The sequence below is a fragment of the Tetrao urogallus genome (genome assembly GCF_951394365.1).
Source record: "Tetrao urogallus genome assembly, chromosome: 8".
NCBI classification, from domain to species: Eukaryota; Metazoa; Chordata; class Aves; order Galliformes; family Phasianidae; genus Tetrao; species Tetrao urogallus.
The window spans coordinates 28,965,230-28,982,973 of NC_136821.1; the positions used below are offsets into that span (position 1 = coordinate 28,965,230).

Genomic DNA, 17,744 nt, shown 5'->3' on the forward strand with positions numbered 1-17,744 from the left:
GAGCGATGGGCTTCGAGCCCGGAGCCGGGACCGGCCCGCCCCGGGAAGCCCTCCACCGCCCAGGGCGGGCCGACACCGGGGCCGGGCTCCTCCCGCAGCCCTTAAGAGCGGCGGCCGCGGGCGGCGGCTCGTGCCGGGGCAGCCATGGGGGAGGCGGCGGGGGGCAACGCGGTGCCGCCGCCGGCGGAGGCTGCGGGCGGAGGGCAAGTGAACGCCCTGACCGTGCTGGCCCTGCTGGAAAAGCTGGTGTCCATGCTGGAGTCGGTGGAAGGGCAGCAGCGGCAGATGGAGCAGAGGCAGCGGGGGCTGGAAGGGGCGGTGAAGGGCATCCAGGGGGATCTGGGCAAGCTGTGCCGCAGCCACGGGGCTACGGGCGCGGCGGTGGAGAAGCTGCTGGAGAAGTCGCAGAAGGTGTGCGCGCACACCCGCGCCGTACGCGAGCGGCTCGAGCGGCAGTGCGCGCAGGTGCGGCGCTTGGAACAGCACCACGCGCAGTTGCTGCGCAGGGACCGCTTCAAAGTGCTCATCTTCCAGGTGAGGAGCGGGGCGGGACGGGGCCCGTTTTGCTGCCGCTGGCGGACGTGGGGAGGGAGGGAGCCCTGCTGCTGCTGCTGGCGCCTCGTCAGCCTGCAGGAAGGGCCCGTTGAACTCCTGGCAAGCTCGGGGAAAGGTCCCGGTTTTTTTTTTTGTTTTGTTTTTTTGTTTTGTTTTGTTTTTTTTTGCTCTTTGCAAACTTGGGGAAAGAGCCCCACCCTGTTAACTGTTAGCAAAAATCCTCTTTTGCCGACTCTTAGCAAACCTAAGGGGTGGGAGTGGTTTCCCCAGCTCTTAGTGAAGTTTGAGAAAGGCCCCATGACCCCTCTTACCAAACCTTCAGAAAGAGCCTTCTCTGAGTTTTGCTAATAGCTGTTAGCAAACTCAGAGAAAGAGCCCATTTTGCAGACTTGGAGCACAATCCCGTATTGCTAACTCACAGCTAAGTTGGCGCAGAGATCCCTTGTTTTCCTAACTTTTAGCAAACTTGGGCACAGAGCCGCTTTGGTTAACTCTTAGCAAACTTTGGGAAAGTTCCCAATTTGCTAATGTTTGGCCAGTTTGGGGAAACAGACCCTGAACACCACCCTTCATCTGTCTGCCCACAAGAGCAGGGCAGAAGTGCAGCTCCTGCCCCACTCCCACCCCATCAGAGAGGAGCTAAAAATGCAGCGAAACCTCCCGGGAGCCTGTCCAGTGATAGCAGCAGTTTGCATATTTTCCCCTTTTTAAGCAATGGGCTGGACAGAACGCGGCATGAACTTTAACTAAACACAGGACGTGAGTTTCACATCTGGAAAAAAAAGAAAAAAAAAAAAAAAAAGAAAAGAAAAAGAAAAGGAAAAGAAAAGGAAAAAGGAAAGGAGAAGGGTAAAAAAAAAAAAAAAGAGAGAGACCTACAGAGCATACAGCTGGGGTGTGTCACAGCCGAGTACACTGAGTTTGTCGGCTGCGTATTATGGCGTCAGTTGCTCGCTCTGCTTCTTGGACAGTTGATTCCTGTTTTGAAAGAAAAACAAAACAACCAAACCCTTAATTTTGACGAAGTTGGCAGATCTGGCCAGCGTCCAGCCACGTCCTCACGGAGAGGAAGCCCCCTCCGCTCTGCTTATTGTTCTCCCAAATGACAGTGTGTGTGGCGTGGCCCGGAGAGGAGGGGCCATTGTAGTTTCCACCCCAGAAGGAATGTGGAAATTATTCCTGGAAGAGCTAAATGGAAAGATGCACGTTGCTGGTCTCTGACGGCTTTGGAAGCTGCTTCTGTGAGTCAGAGCGTGGCCACCTCCTGTTAGCTGAGAATGGGCACCTCCAGGCCCACGTCTTGACTGCACCCCACAGGGAGGGTGCGCTTAACTTGAGCAGGGGGAAGGAAGTTTCATGACACATATTACAAGGTATACAGTGTTTTCCTTCAGGAAACCCAACTTTTAGCATTTTTCGAAGGCACAAAGAGTGAAGACAGCTGTATGTGTGCTGTGCAGTTGGGACCCCGCTGCTACCACAACTGCAGGCTGTGAGTGAAAGAAACCATGCCAGATGTTTGGAGGACGAAGCAGCATCCTGATAGCTCGCTTCCTGCCACTAACCAGCCCTGCAAAGTTAGGAACTGCTTAGATCCGTTAAAGTCAGAGTCCTTCCTTTATGCTGGGTCCTAAAACACAGCCTCTGTCACAAGGATGTCACTGACCACCTTCTGGTGGGGAGGGAACATCACTGACCTACAGTGGGAGCAGAACATGAGGTTTTAGAAAGGCAGGCTGCCATTCAGCTGATGAAGGCAACGACTGGGGTGCTCCAGGGCACGCCCAGGGCTCGCTCCATGCAGGAAGTGGGATTTTCCACTGGGAGGATGCAGCCAGCAGGAAAGTGAAAACTTGCCAGGAGCACAAGCAGCCTCCCCACAGGAGGGGCTGGGGCTAGAGGAGTGCTAGTCAACGTGGGGTAATTGGAGGGAGGGAAAAGAGAGCAGAAGGCTGGCTGGGGTTTCTGCTTTTCCAGAGAAAAACAATACCAGGAAGGAGAAGTCAGCAAGGCCATATTGATGCCAGATTTCTTTAAAAACAAAGGTGAAACTGCTGTCATGCGACTTCTCTTTGGCCTGGGGAGACTTCTTTTCAACTCAAAATGGAAATAGACTACACACAGCACCTGTCTTATTAGGACCCACTTTTCCAGCTCAGGGAGGAGGTCAGAGTGAAAATCAAAACAGAAGTTTTCTCTGCCTAGACTGTCTGCATTGCTCCTAGTTTGAGTATATCTGCAGTAATTAGTGGCATATTTTAATGGCATTGTATCCAAGTGTTTGGGGATGCTGAAGTTATTACAAATGACACAGCAATTTAGCAAAACACTGAAATGTCTGTTTCAAAAATCCTTGTTAAGCTTTGGCATTGTTATTTTGTGCTTGCCACATGACTGGGTTTTTGGTGGTGGTTTGGTGGGCTGTTTTACTTTTAGCTGCAGAAGCAGAATTCAAGAGGAGAAAGGCCTGTGTTTAACTTTTCAGTAAAATGTCATGTTAGCTAGTGAAACTAGGCCATATACAGTATGACAAAGTTATAGCCTGGAGTTGAGCACCCTGACACTCAAACCCACGTCAGATGCTGCTCTTGGTGAATGCTTCATCCCCAGACGAGTGCTCTCATTTGGGAGGTTCAAGCTGGATATTAGGGAAAGCTTCTCCTCTGAAAGAGTTGTCAGGCATTGGAACAGGCCGCCCAGGAATGTGGTGGAGTCACCGTCCCCAGGGGTCTTCAAGAAATGTGTAGGTATGGTACCAAGGGACATGATTTAATGGACAATATTGGTGGTAGTTGGACGGCTGGACTAGATGATCTTGGAGGTCTTTTCTAACCGTAATGATTCTCTGATTCCATACTGATTACTCTTACATAGATTAATGATAGAAACATCTCGCGTGGCCCCTGGGACGTGATCCACCTAGGGCAACAGGATGGGATGGCCAAGCCACAGACACCGCAGCCTGTACAGGACATGCAGATGGGCAGCCAGACACATCCTCCTCCTGCAGCTCCAGATCCACTGGGACATGCTGATCTGAAGAACACGGGTGGGAAGGAGGTGAAGGTGGAGCTCCGGCTGCTTTTAGGAGCGTTAGTCATGCTCTGACAGAAATACCTATTTGCAGAGCAAAACAAGCTTGAGGCCAGTAATCATTTAGGCACTGTAATAGCATCTAGCAGCACAGAGTGCTGTAGGCACAGAAAAATGCCACCTCCCCTTCTGGAGGGCCTCTTTCTACATGCAATATGGCAAATCCAACAAAAATCCAAACCAAAGCACCTCCCTGCTGCAGCATCAGGCACACATCCACCTGCTCTCCCTCAGGCTTCAGAGTCGCGTGCCACTCACCATGGCTGCTGTGCTCCTTCTCAGCATATGCTGTGGATGGGATGATGACCTATGGGAGGTTCTCAGGAAGAGCTGATCACAGCCACAGGAAGGCACTGCTTTTGACTTTGCTGATACTCCTGGCATTAGCAACAGCTCGCATGCAGAGATCTTGCACCCTTCTTTTCAGCTCTACAAGGAAAAATAGAATTCAGGCTCACAAGCTGCATACAAACTGACATCAGAAAATGCAAGTGTCATTTTTGAGCTCAAATCTAGATAATGAAATGAGGTATTGCTCCTTTCCTAGGTTTTTAGATTAGATCAAGAGGAAGAAGTAAAAAGTTCCTCCTCTTTTTTTTCTCCTCTCCTCTCATGGAAAATAGCTATGCAGTTTGTAACCATCAGCATTTTTAACTGTATTGTTCTCATCTTTCTAAATGAAATACCAGACAGCTCAGATGTTTATCAGAAGAGAATGCAGATGTCATGTGGACGTGTCAGGGCTAAAAGTTAACAGCAGCTCTCTTATAGTGCCGTACTGGTAACTAAAATGGGAAAGGCTGTTGCAGCACAGGGCGCTCCTACTGCACTGCCTCTGCGTTTCCAAAGCCTTCTAAATCATTTATTTTTATTTGCATTTTAATGGTTCCCATAATCCTAAGGTCTTGTACACTTGTGAGATAGGGAAGCATGCTACTCCCATTTTTCAAGCAGATCAAGAGGCGCCTAGAGGCTGGTGTTTGCGAGGCCATACGGGAAGCTTAGACACACATGATTTCTCAACTGCAGTATTATCTGATTGTCAAAGACCCCCTGTTATCAGTTTTTAATTGAATCATTGGCTCGTTAGCACACAAAGAGTGGTTTGGTTGGGTTTTATTAATTTTTTTTTTAAAAACAAGGATAAGTTGACTGTTTCCCTTCTACTGAATTGCAAATTTGACAGAAGGTGAAATAAAATCCACACTTGTATTTTCAGCAGTCCTTCAGCCTGATGTGGCCACAGTCTGTCTCTGGAGAGAGCCGTGCTGCTCACCTCTGGGTCTAAGAGTTCAGCTTGTGTGACGCCCCTCTACTAGAGTCACAAGTCAAAAGCATACCCATACTTACTGAAATCAGTTTTCTGAGCCACTGGGAGCTCGCAGCTGAATGCTGAGTTGTTTAAAACTATAAGCAATTACCTAGGTTTGCAAAGAATGCACAAGATGAGTAAATTATGTTTTCTACTGAGTTCTCATGCTCTAGGGAGTAATTTAAAACTGCACCCACTCACATAATCCACATTTCATTATCTGCAGCAGGAAGAACACACAAATATTTGTTCTGCAGTAAGAGTTATGCTCACTTACAGCTGGCACAGGTGCTTTCTGTAGTCGTGGTCACTGCGAGGAGAACTGCAGCAGCAGATGGAGAAGGGTGCTTGCTTTGTTGGGGCTCCCACCACAGAGAAAGCGCCGTCTGTGTAACCGCATCCAAACCATGGGAGCATCCAGACCGTATCCAGCCACCTCTTTGGTGATGCTTTTCTTTATCCTGCAGCATAACTCATCAGCACGCCCAAGTCCCACTTGTGTGCAGTTATTCACCAGCGTATCGCTGAGCTGCAGAAGTGGCTCACACAATAGCCTTTACTATTTTATTTTTAAAGAAAGAAACAGAACTGCACAAAGTAGCATGGCATCTTCTGCCATCCTTATACAGCCTTGCCAGCAAATCTAACTCAGAACACTGCTCTCAGCACTCACAATTGTATGGCCAGCCCTGAAGTAATGAGCATGAACTTGACAACGTATGTGGCCTTTTTTACCCTTTTAACTGTAAGCTCAAGCCCACTGGGGAGAGAGTTGAGGCTATTACAACCATTTCACTCAGCACTTGCTGCTGTCATATCTAATGATAATTTTTTGGTTAAAAAAGAAACAACAAACAAAGAAAAGACTGAATAATTCCTTCCCAATCACAACGCTTTTTTTTCATTTCTCAGTTACCAATATCTAGTAATTCCCAGTACACTAAGAAAATTTCCCTTTTTTTTTTTTCTTTTTTTTTTTTTTCTGTGCTCTAAATAGTTGTAGAACAGCATGCATTCTAAATATCCTGGGCCACATGGCTTACTCTACAGAAAGACGGTTGGGAGAGTCTATAGATTTTCCTCAGACTCCCTGGTTCTCTCTCCTTGAAGACAAAGAAGCATTCTCACTGCCTGAGCAGTCATCTGTGTAGCACAGAGGCCTTTAAGGTGTGTTTAAGGCATATCAACACTAGCATCAGTGTTTTTGGCCAACCCCACACAAACAACTCTTCCCCTTGGGTCTTTCCAAAGACCTGAGGCCATCCAAAGGAAGTAAGGTTAGGCAGGGAGTAATAAATCTTATTATGCATCCAGTGGGCAAAACTTCACTCCCTTAACTCGCTGTTATTCAGAAGTAATATTCAGATCACTGTGATCGTAGAAAGGAGAAGAATAAATGGTGGGTCGTGCTTTACTCACCATATTAAGTCCAGTGTTATCCAAGAAGCTTCACTGTCTTTGCTTCTAGTTGGGAACGAGGCCAACACAAGTGATCTGTCTGCACCAAGGCATCCGTAGCCATGATATCACCTCTTCTTCTCAGGGAATCGGTGTACAACCTCTGAAGTGTTTAAAAGAGAAGCTAATTTAAATGACAAATAATGGAATTTCCATTCTGTATACATTCCAAGTCCCTCTGAAAGAGAAATCTTACAGTTGACAGCTCATTAGTCTTAAACTGTTACCAGATAATGGTTCAGTGGGCTTTGAGTGGCTTGTTACTGGTTAAATACGCTGAAACAACAAGAGATGTTCAGCATCCTTCCTCTCGCTGTTGGAATTTATATATATAAAAAAAAAAAAAAAAGAAGTAGTTGTTCAGGGTTATGGTTTATTTATTGAATCTGTGAACTATGAAACTCAAATATTGTCATTTCTTTCAGGAGGAAAATGAGATCCCTGCCAGTGTTTTTGCAAAGGAGCCTATTCCCAGCATTACAGAAGGAAAAGAAGAGCCCGTGGATGAGAACAAAACGCTGGAAGAAACCTTGCATACAGTGGAATTATCTTCAGAGGATGACATACATCATGAAGATGATGTGGGCGACAGCGCAGATGAGAAAGCAGAAGAGTCAAGAGCTGAGAAAATTAAAAGGACCAGCCTGAAGAAGGTCGACAGCCTCAAGAAAGCGTTCTCCCGACAAAACATCGAGAAGAAGATGAACAAGATCAGCACGAAGATCGTCTCACCTGAACGGAGAGAGAAGATTAAGAAATCCCTTACAGTGCACCATCAGAAATCCTCCTCTTCCAAGAGTTCACCTTTCAAAGTTCCGCTCGCATTCAATGTGAAGAAATCCCATGAAGGAGAAAGTCCCGCTGAAGCTGAAGACAGACCGGCAGATACGGCAAGCACCGACCAGGCCGAGAACGAGGAGGAGATGTCCTTTGCCGACATGCACTCAGATATGACCCCCACCACGTCTCTGGCTGAGGAGAGCAAAGCCGTCATTGATTCTTTGGAGAAAGAAGCCAGGATGGAAAGCAGCGCCGTGACAAACAACAACATTGAGCTGTCCATTGTTGAGGATGATGAAGAGTACGGGATGCCTCTCGAAGACTCCAGCCAGAAACTGTATGATGAAAGGAGCAAACCGGTCAGCGGAGAAATGGAAGAATCTGATGAAGAAACAACCCAAGCAGCTGTTCTGCAGATAGACCAAACAGCCTAAGACGTCAGAGCCGTCCTTCAGCTTCCAGATGCCCACGGTTTTGCCTAAGTGAATGACTGGTTTCTGTTACACGTGTGGTAGCGGTGTTTGGGTTTCTTCCAGCCTTCTCTCTGCAATGATAATTTACTGCATCATATCAGAATGCCCAAATACTTCTGTTTTCCTCTCTCAGAGTATTTAGTATTTTGTATGTGAGCGTAGAAATACCAGTGAGAACACTTGAGCATGGTTTCTTTGCTATGCTCTGTGAACGCTGACAGCCTCTGTAGCTGCAAACCTGTGCTGCTGGTGTGGAGCTTTGCTCCCTGATGTTGCAAGGCCAAAAGAGCAGAGTACATAGCAAAACTGAAACGTTGGCTCCATCGGTCTCCGCAGGCACAGGATTTTTGCCAGTAGTCTCTGGCTTAGAAGAAATGACCGTGTTTATATGGAAATGAAAAGAAAAGATGTACTTCAAACTGACGGAGTTACAGAAAGACGTTAGCGACAAGCATGAACGTGTAATCAACTGCTGTACCTTTAATGGATTGGAAATAGTTAAAAAAAGAGAGAGAGGAGTTTGATAGGGTTAGGGTTATTAGAAACACAGAGATAGTCTGAAGGAAGTATGAAACGCTATGAAATGTTAAGGAAAAAGGGGGATAGGAGCAAAAATAAAAGCCCACTATATTAAATCTATACTTCCAGCTTAAAGAATATATACTCAGATAACACTAATTAATTAATTCTTAATCCTTGTAACAAAATGCTATCAAACTTTGCACCTGCACAACTTTGTATGTCAGAGTATTTTGGAAACAGTATAACTTATCTTTTTAAAGATTATTTCATATATAGAGTTATATCTACACAAAAGAGTTAGATAACAACAGGGATGTAAGGGCAGTACTTTAAAAAGGTGAAAATGCTTTTTTAGGTATGCCTCAAGGGCAAACTGCATTAGGGACTGAATATGATGACAGGCATGAGTTTACATAGGAACGAGTCTGCAAAGGCATGAGATTTGATTCTCTGTCAATAACTTAGCTTGGGATCACCTCCAAAAATCAGACGCCTAATTTTTCAAAATTTGTGGAAAATGAGAGGTTCCAGAGGAGCCCGTTCGCTATGAATGTTCATTCCTGTCACTTCACAAAGGTGGAGAAAGGGAAGCAGAGCACCCGCAACGGTCACCTTACATCCCTGTTTGTTTATGCATTGGGTTATTTTTTTATATACATACAAATATAATTCTACCGATGCTTAACACTGCACTAAAAGGTTGCTTCCTTCAACTTGTATTTAGCATCACCAGTTACAGGGGAAATAAAAACTACAGCATAAAACGCCATCGTGACATGTTTAGCAGATACTGCTCCACGAGGGTGATATCTGTGACCAGCAAATCACGCTGGAAATTAGTTGCTAAGAGCTTACTGTAGGCAAGTACTGTTAGAAGTTAAGCTCTGATGTATACAGCGTCATCTAGGAGATACTGTTTGCAAGGAAAAAATAAGGCATAACTCATGTGGCTTTATTTCTATTTTGTATTAACTACAGTGGATTTCCAATGTTTTTACTTGTAACTAACGACAAATATGACAAATAAATGCATAACGTGAAACGCAGGTCTTTCAATCTTTGGGAGAAGCAGTGCAAGAAGCCGGCAGATTAAATTTAAAGGTCAGCCATTTCTGAGTGCATAGACGTCCCCTGCTTTCCTTCCTCAGTGTCTGCTGCTGTTTGGCGATGCAAACACCAAAGATGCTCCGGCTGTGCTTCCAGACAGCATCAGACCTCAAACACAGCCAAGCACACCTACACAGTTCCCCAAACCTGCCAGCTCCACGTGCACTCTTTATCAGACCACTTTAAATAGCCCTGAAAGCATATCTGCATTGAACTGCATGAGCTGCTTCCAGATGTGCCTGGCCTGTCTGCGCTGTCAAGCTGTGCTCAGCCACGACCTGAAGCAGTGATTGAGCACCTGGTGGGAAGGTGGGGCCAATGCAGGGGAGCTCATGTGTAAGCAATGTATCTGAGTGAAAGGAGGGGCTGGAGCCAGGATCCACCCCTTCCCAGACCTCTTTTAAGTTCTCTCAGTAGAGGTAAAGGCATTTCACTGCAGTTCTTCACATAGCTGCAGGCATTTGAAGGTAAGGAGATTTTCTTCCTTTGTTTCTGTATCTGCTGTTGCTACATTTGGGCTTGTTCTAGTTTGCTGCAATCTAGGATTGTGCTACCCTGAGATTATTACTGTTCTTTCCATCACATTGTAGCATTATAACACTATATTTGGTCAGCCAGCCAGATGCTTAAAAAGGATTTCCTTAACAAACCAAAAAACTAGTGGATGGTTACTGAGATGCCAAATACACTGATGGAGTATCTCCAAGGGAAAACCCCAGGGTTCTTGGGTCCTTCATTGTTAGGTTTGGTACCAGTTATTGAAGAACAGGGACCTATAAGGTACAATGGTCCCATTATTAAATCCCTTTCAGAAATAGCTGACTTGAAAAATAAAATAGCTCAAAATTTTTTAGTGAGCAAGGAAAGAGTAGCAGCAGCATTTGCTGTAATATGGCTGCTGCTACTCAGTCTTTATAAATATCATTGCTTTGAGGAAGAGTTAAATGATGAAAATGAGCTTTCAAAACCTCAAGTTTGGTAACTGGGAAATAAAATTTCATCTGTTTTCATCTACGGTGAACTGCTACACTTTCAAATGAAACTTCTTTGAAATTCAGACCATATCATTAGACGGGGGAAAGGATAACTTAGGATCCAGGGCTCCTACTGATCTAATTGAGTCTATGAAGTAAAAGAAGGCCAAGCAAACTGAAATCCACGTAGAGGATCTGGGAATCTCAGCTGTTACACATGGTGCGGTGTGGGCAGGGGGGTCACTTTTCATGTGACAGCCCTTCTTGATTCTCTAGATTCCCAGATGCTCTCGAAACAGGACAGGTACTAACTCAAAAGACAAGGAAAAACCCAGGATAGACCAGCAGGGTTGCCACATAAAGAGTGACACCCCCCCCCCCCCCCCCCCCCCCTGCCCACCACACACTACGTGTAACATTGTGCCCATATGCAGCCACTGAACTAATGGATTTTCTACCACAGTTTGCTACAACTTGCAATGAAGACCATAAGAGAAGATACCAGCCTGGCTTTTGAGATGATGGGATGAGGGGGCTGAAATAGTGGTAATTAATGGACTCAAGATTTCCCAACTTGCATCTGTTACCACGCATCCGGCCCTTAGACAGACTATATGTGATGGTAATATGGAGTGACAAAAACCATTCATTAATGCGGTAAACTATGGCAGCGTGTAGAATCTCACGGTCTAACAGGAGTTATGTGCCAATAAATACCGGTTTGTGGACCTCAATGGAAGTATGCCAAAATAGTGTATCAGAGAGATAGGCATGAAGGAGGCCATTTATGGTGACACATTGAAGATTCCAGATCTGCTTAAGTTTTTGGTGGGAATTAGGGACCTCATGCTACAATAAGCCCCTTGCTACCAGTGACGTAATAGGAAAAAAAGTGAGGAATTCAAGGTCCCTAACATGCCAAGTAAGTAGCAAGAATTTGGGTGTATTATATTGGGTTACTGGCATTCCTTTATAATCCACCTAGCACAGCTGTTGAAGCCTTTGTATTGACTCACAAAGAAAGGCCAAAAATGGGACTGGGGGAGAAGGAACAAGAGGTGTTTCAGCAAGCAGAGCTGGCTGTTAAAAAGACCCAGGCCAGCCTGATATCATCCTGGGATGCTGATACCGTGGTGCTCGTCTCCAAGAAGAAGGCGAGAATATTGCCTGAAGGAGCACCCCAATGGAGGAAGCAATCCTCTCCAGCGATGGCAGATTGATTACACTGGGCCTTCCCTCAGTCTGAGGGGGTGAGATGAGACCTGACCTGAGTTGACACAGCAAGTGGACTAACGCAGTCCTATCCAGCGCTAAGAGCAAACCAGAATATAACATCAATATGCTCCTCAGGTTGATGGCTGGCTTCAAGCAGGGCTCCTCAAGTCATCGAGAGCGACCTGGAGACTTGTTTTACTGCTGTAATGGTACAATGCTGGGCAGAAGAAAAGAACACTGAGTGTCAATTCCTTTTGTCATGTAATCATACAGGGGCAAGCCTTATTGAATGCTGTAACAGCATTCTTAAGGCTGCCCTGAAGACACGTGAGAGGTAGATTGTCTTATTGCAGTGGAGGTTTCCAGTATTTCTGTATGTAGCATAGGTTAAGTTGCCTTTCACAAAGAAAGCTCCCAAACAGAATCAGGTGAAGACCGGGGCATTCGGACTTAAGTATAATTGGCATAGGCACTAGTTAATGTAATTATGTAGGGTAGGGGGGAGTCTGGTACAGGGCAGAACAAGTGTGCTAATTTTTGAGAATATGGGCCTCCTGTTGCCATAAAGAGTACAGAACAAACCTAAAAACAACGTGTTGGAAACAGATACTGTATGGAAACATAAGGTAGCAACGGCAAGGAAAGTTGGTGAGCCTGAGACACTCAGGCAATGAGTTCCAGGAAAGGCTTTACCTGCTTTGGACCCAGGGTATGTAACGGCATGGATTTCACTGACTAGTTGTGCAATTTCTCCCTTATCGTAATTGCTTGCACCCACAATTGCAATAATGAATAAACTGCTCTTCTCAGAAATTTTTGCTTTATTAGAAATTACTATCTTGAGTGTGTGTATGGGAATTGCTGAATCATGGCCTGCACCTCTGATTGATCACCTGAGGTGAGCAATGAGTCAGCCACGAGAGCACAGGTGAAGGCAATTGACCCATGCTGCTGGAAGGGGTGGAGCCTGGCTCTACCTCTCCTAGACCCATTTAAGAGCTGACTACCAGCAGGGAGGGATCCCTTCTGGAGATCCCCTTCTCTGGAGTTTCATGGCAAGCCCAGGATACACGTAAGCATTCTATCTGTTGTCTTTTGGTATATTAAGTGCTTAGCCAAACACAGTGGTATATTTCATAATTATAACATCTGTACATTCATTGATTACGTAGTAACATAGCGTTTGTAACTTTTTTTTCTTTTTTCTTTCAGGAGCAGCTTTTAGTGCTGGTCTGACAGGAGGGATTAGTACATCTATAGCAGTATTTTGTCACGAGCTGCCCCATGAATTAGGTAACAAATTTTATCAAACCAGTACTTGGTACAAACAAGGCTGAGTGAATATGTGTGTGTAAATTCTGTTGTGACACTACTCTCAGTAGCTTCTGGATAGGTGCAATTGCAGCGAGGGTGACCGGACCTTTGCAGAGTGATTGAGCAGTATTGTTTCAGCATATGTAATGAGACTGTTGAGATGTGTTTGGCAGACATACAGCTATAGTATTCTGTGAAGTATTTTCAGGACGCTCAGAAAGGTATTTGGGAGTACAGAGGGTACATTTTTTTTTTTTGTTACACCTCTGCCATTTTGTGCAGAGTCTATTGCGTTGTCTTCAAAAATGTTATATAGCGTATGACGTATTACAGAAAATGAAATGATTAAGTAGAAGTCTTTGTGTAGATGTCCAGATGTTCCGATTATCACCGAGTCCGGTCGATTTGAATGGCTATTTGGCTAAAGCCTGTAAGCATTGTTGCTGATGCCTTTGACTCTTGCCTGTAGCTGAAGCATTTTTTCTCGGGTGCTAGCTTATTGTGATGCATCAGCCACAAGGTACATCACGTGAAATATGAGCGCCAAGATTTACAAAAGAGCAGCTTGAGGGAGGAGCTCTTGGCTTTTTTTTTTTTTTTTTTGTCCTTGGCCTGAACTGGTGCCAGATTAATGTGATGAATCGTTACCTTTAAATAGTATTTTAAGCAAGGCGTTGCTGCACACAGAGGTGTTACGAGAGTTTTTGTGTCCTGCTGTCCAGTCTTCTTTTGAACCCGTCTAGCATAGAATCGTAGAGTGATAGAACGGTCTGGGTTGAAAAGGACCACAATGATCATCTTGTTTCGACTTCCCTGCTACTCTCCTCCCAGCCACCAGACCGGGCTGCCCAGAGCCACATCCGGCCCGACCTTGAATGCCTCCAGGAATGGGGGGTCCGCAACCTCCTCGGGCGTCCTGTTGTAGCACTTAACCACCCTCTGCGTGAAAAACGTCCTCCTAGTATCTAACCTAAAGCTCCCCTGTGTCAGTTTAAAACCATTCCTCCTTGTCCTATCTCTATCCACCCATGTAAACAGTCATTACCCCTCCTGTTTACTCCCTTCAGGTACTGGAAGGCTGCAACGAGGTCTCCCCAGGGCCTTCTCTTCTCCAAGCTTAAAAACAAGCCCAGTCCCCTCAACCTTTCCTCGCAGGAGAGGAGCTCCAGCCCTCTGATCATCTTACTGGTCCTTCCTCCGAACCCGCTCCAAGAGCTCCACATCCTTCCTGTACCGGGGGCCTGGACACAGTGCTCCAGATGGGGCCTCACAAGAGCCGAGTAGAGGGGGACGATCACTTCCCTCTCCATGCTGGCCACCCTTCTTTTAATGCAGCCTGGAACACAGTTGGCCTTCTGGGCTGCAAGAGCACACCGTGATGGCTTACGTAGGCATGCTGATCGGCACAGCAGTGGGACAGTATGCGATCAACATCACCCTGTGGATCTTCACAGTCACTGCAGACATGTTCCTCTATGTGGCGTTGGTCGAAATGGTAAGACGATTTTGATTTTTCTGTTTCCCTCATGCAAACCAAAGCGGCTGACACTCTGAAAACTCCTCTCCCCTGTGGCCAGCAGCTCGAAGTTCCTTGTCAGGTTTCTCTGCCTTGTCGGTATCCTTGAAGCATTAGTGAAGACAGCTGAAAGAAAGGGTTCGGTTTCTACTGAATTTCCTGGTATCGGCAGGATCTGTCTCGCTTAGCAAACTTACATCTGCCATTACTGCCATGCTGGGCTCAGGAAACTTAACTTAAAGGCTTCTCGCCTTCAAACTCAGGTTTGGTTACGGAGGTCTGCGATAGTCCCCCTCCCGTTAGAACCTTTAGGACCAGGACTCGTAAAAGCTGATCATCGCTGTATTTTTTTCTGTCTGTGTTAAGGCAGCCAAAAATGGGCTATCTCTTTCATTATGGAGAGCTTTAATTAGTCAATATGCCCCAGTGTTGAAGTTGCTATTATAAATTAAGTCGGTCAGTCCTTTTCAGGTCTCGCTGAGGCGAATGGCTGCATAGTAGAGAATAACTCCTTGTGTAAATATAGATGTTCTGCGATAGCCTATAGTTACTGGATACCAGCTAGTTTCCTGTAAGTTCTGTGCTCGTATTTTTTTTTTTTTTGCTTTATGTACTTTGACTGAAGACAGAATGTATAAAGGAAGGCAATATTTTCATTCTGCAATATTTTTACTCTTGGTCCATTTCCTTAGGCACACAAGCATTCAATATAGTCTGACTGTAAACAAGAGTGGGAGTGCCTCTGTGTGATACACATGAAACCGCACCGAGTTCTTACGACTCCTTAATTTGGCTTCCTCCCTAAGTCCCTGTCTTCTGACACCTAATAGGAACGGAATTTAATTGTTTTGCAGCTCAGCTGAGGCCCGCTAAGGGGCAACTGACCTGGTATTCTTGTGTATGATGGAAGCTCATCTGAGGAGATATATTTCTGTATTGCTAAAATATAGTTTTCTCCTAGTTGAGAGGATGGAGAACCTGAACTCAACTCAGGAAATCTTAAATCCTTAAGGCTCTCCATGACCTCCTGCTGTCACTTATGTGGAGATGACTTTTGAGTTCTGTTCTTACTGGAAAATTATATCTATTTCATACTTTATATTATGTATTTATGAATTAATTACATATATAATTTATAATATATATTATATAGTTTTATAACATACGTATTTTATTTAACAAATATCTTATTTTTTTTTTCACATCTATGCAAGAAACTATAAATTTTCAACTGCGAGACATGTTCGTATTGACAGGACTAGTCTTAATGCCCAGTCACTGAAATCAGTCATACTGGGAGCCTATAAATTGAGAAGTTCAGTAGTCTATAGCAGAGATGAGCAATTTTCATACCGTTGTGTATTTTTTTTTTTAATGTTTAAATTTTCGAATTGCCAGTTTATATATATTTGTGAAACACGGTAAGGCAAGACCAAACAGGCAATATATTAATCTTCTTAGCTGATCTGGTGGTCTGATTATTTGTTTATGTTTGTTGTACCGTACTCAGATATTTGGAATAACCAGAACAGTTATAGCCTATTTTATGAAGAGCTACAATAGAGACTTTTGCTCTCTACTGACTGAAGTTTCTGTTTGATCTATGTAATGTTTTGTTTTATTCTCGAAATGGTCTACGAAGAAATGAATTGACAAAAAGGTGAAAAAGGTAAAAGAAGGAAATGCTTTCAGTTATTTTTGTCTTGCCTGGGTGGTCCTGTAAGGCGCTGCGGAAGATTTATTTTTACATCTTCCACATCTGCATTTATTTAGCGCTTTTGTCAGTACTATTTCATGTTTTCTTTGTAGCTGAGGAACAGGCACAGCTTTCAGAACTTTCTATAGACATCTGTGAAATTCCTCCTGAATTACCTGTGGCGTGCATGATGAACTTCACTGTTCTCAGACACGTGTGACTATACATAAAGCATATAACAAGACAAAGGGCTGAGTTAATTGACCGAGTCTTTAGAGCCACGTGGCTAGCTTTAATTGAGGAAACAAACTTGAAAGTGCAGACAGAAAGAATAATGGACTGGCCCTTGATACTGGAATTTCATCTAGATGTGCGATCCAGGAAGAGCTGAAGAAGCGCCCGGTGGAGAAGAGTGTTCACTTTGTCTAGTGAATACATGATGATGTGTTTGAGACCGTTTTTCTAAAATACAGTAGTTGTGTCTAGTTTTAAGTATGTATTGTGGCTTCTTTTTATAACTGAAACCTCAATTGCTTATTCTTCATCAATAAATATCGTCTTATAAATTTATCAGTGATTACATAAAATAGAGGTGAAATAACCTTTTTTTTCATCGGGTTTCTTTTTAGCTTCCGGAAATGCTTCACGGAGACGGAGATAACGAAGAGCACGGTTATTGTCCGGTGGGGCAGTTCATTCTGCAGAATCTAGGCCTGCTTCTTGGATTTGCCATCATGCTGGTGATTGCCCTCTACGAAGATAAAATTGTGCTTAACATCCAGTTTTGACCATATCCCGGGTTTTGCTGTGGATACGCTGTTATTACTGTACGGCTTCGAGTCTGCACTGTTTCACTGTATGCACATAGCTTAGAGGAAAAGCAGCGGCTTGCACTGCTTACGCAAGTACATCCCATTCATTTCTGTATGTGTTACCTGCTGCATTTTTCCAATTCAAATCAGATGAGATGACCGAGCGCATCTTCTAAACTCCATTAAGTGGCAATTGGGAAATAGTAAATTCCAGAAATAAATGTCAAGTTCAGTGTGCTGCTTGCTTATATTAAAAAAAGACAGTGAAGGATGTACACGCTTGGGGAAAAAAGCATTTCTTACATTGTTTACCAGAACCCAGAAAATTTTACAGCTGAAAATTGTACCTATGCAAGGAACCGGAGTACACTTTTAGAACTGGACAAGTCTTAAGCAGCAGGCATATATATATATATGTATATATATAATATATATATACGTATAGTATGTATATATATATATACGTATATATATATATATGTATATATATATGTAAGTATCTAATTCTATCTCCGCATATGCACATGTGCGCACGCATAGCGCTGGTTCCTCTGCAAAGTGGTGACTTGAACTATTAAATCTTAACAACAATAGATGAGTGGAAACCACTGTGCTGTCTTAAATTTTAGGGAAAAAAAAGAAGGCCAAAACTGTAAGGTGCACTCCCTCATTTTAACTTCACATGTAAGAAGGCAGGCTGTTGCAATATACCCTGCAAAGTGCTACAATGTCCTGTCGAGGATCACTTTGACGATGCTTTCCTGACTAAAATTTGATGTTTGTTCTTAGATATTAGTAGGAAAATGCAAACTGCAGTAGAATTAGCACTAGCTTGGGGAAATCCCTGACGTTGGAGTTACTGAGCTATTCCTGGTTCTCTTCTACAGATGCTAAACATGTGCCACTTGCAGCATAAA

At 44.4% G+C, this 17,744-nt stretch overlaps 1 protein-coding gene across 1 annotated transcript; it reads left to right on the forward strand.

The window, feature by feature from the left end:
* Positions 1–144: 144 nt before the first annotated feature.
* Positions 145–7,632, forward strand: CAVIN2 (caveolae associated protein 2; the record flags this gene model as incomplete). Its single annotated transcript, XM_079539303.1, has 2 exons — positions 145–534; positions 6,844–7,632. 2 exons carry the CDS (start codon positions 145–147, stop codon positions 7,630–7,632), a joined length of 1,179 nt encoding a protein of 392 aa, XP_079395429.1.
* Between the last annotated feature and the right edge of the window lie 10,112 nt (positions 7,633–17,744).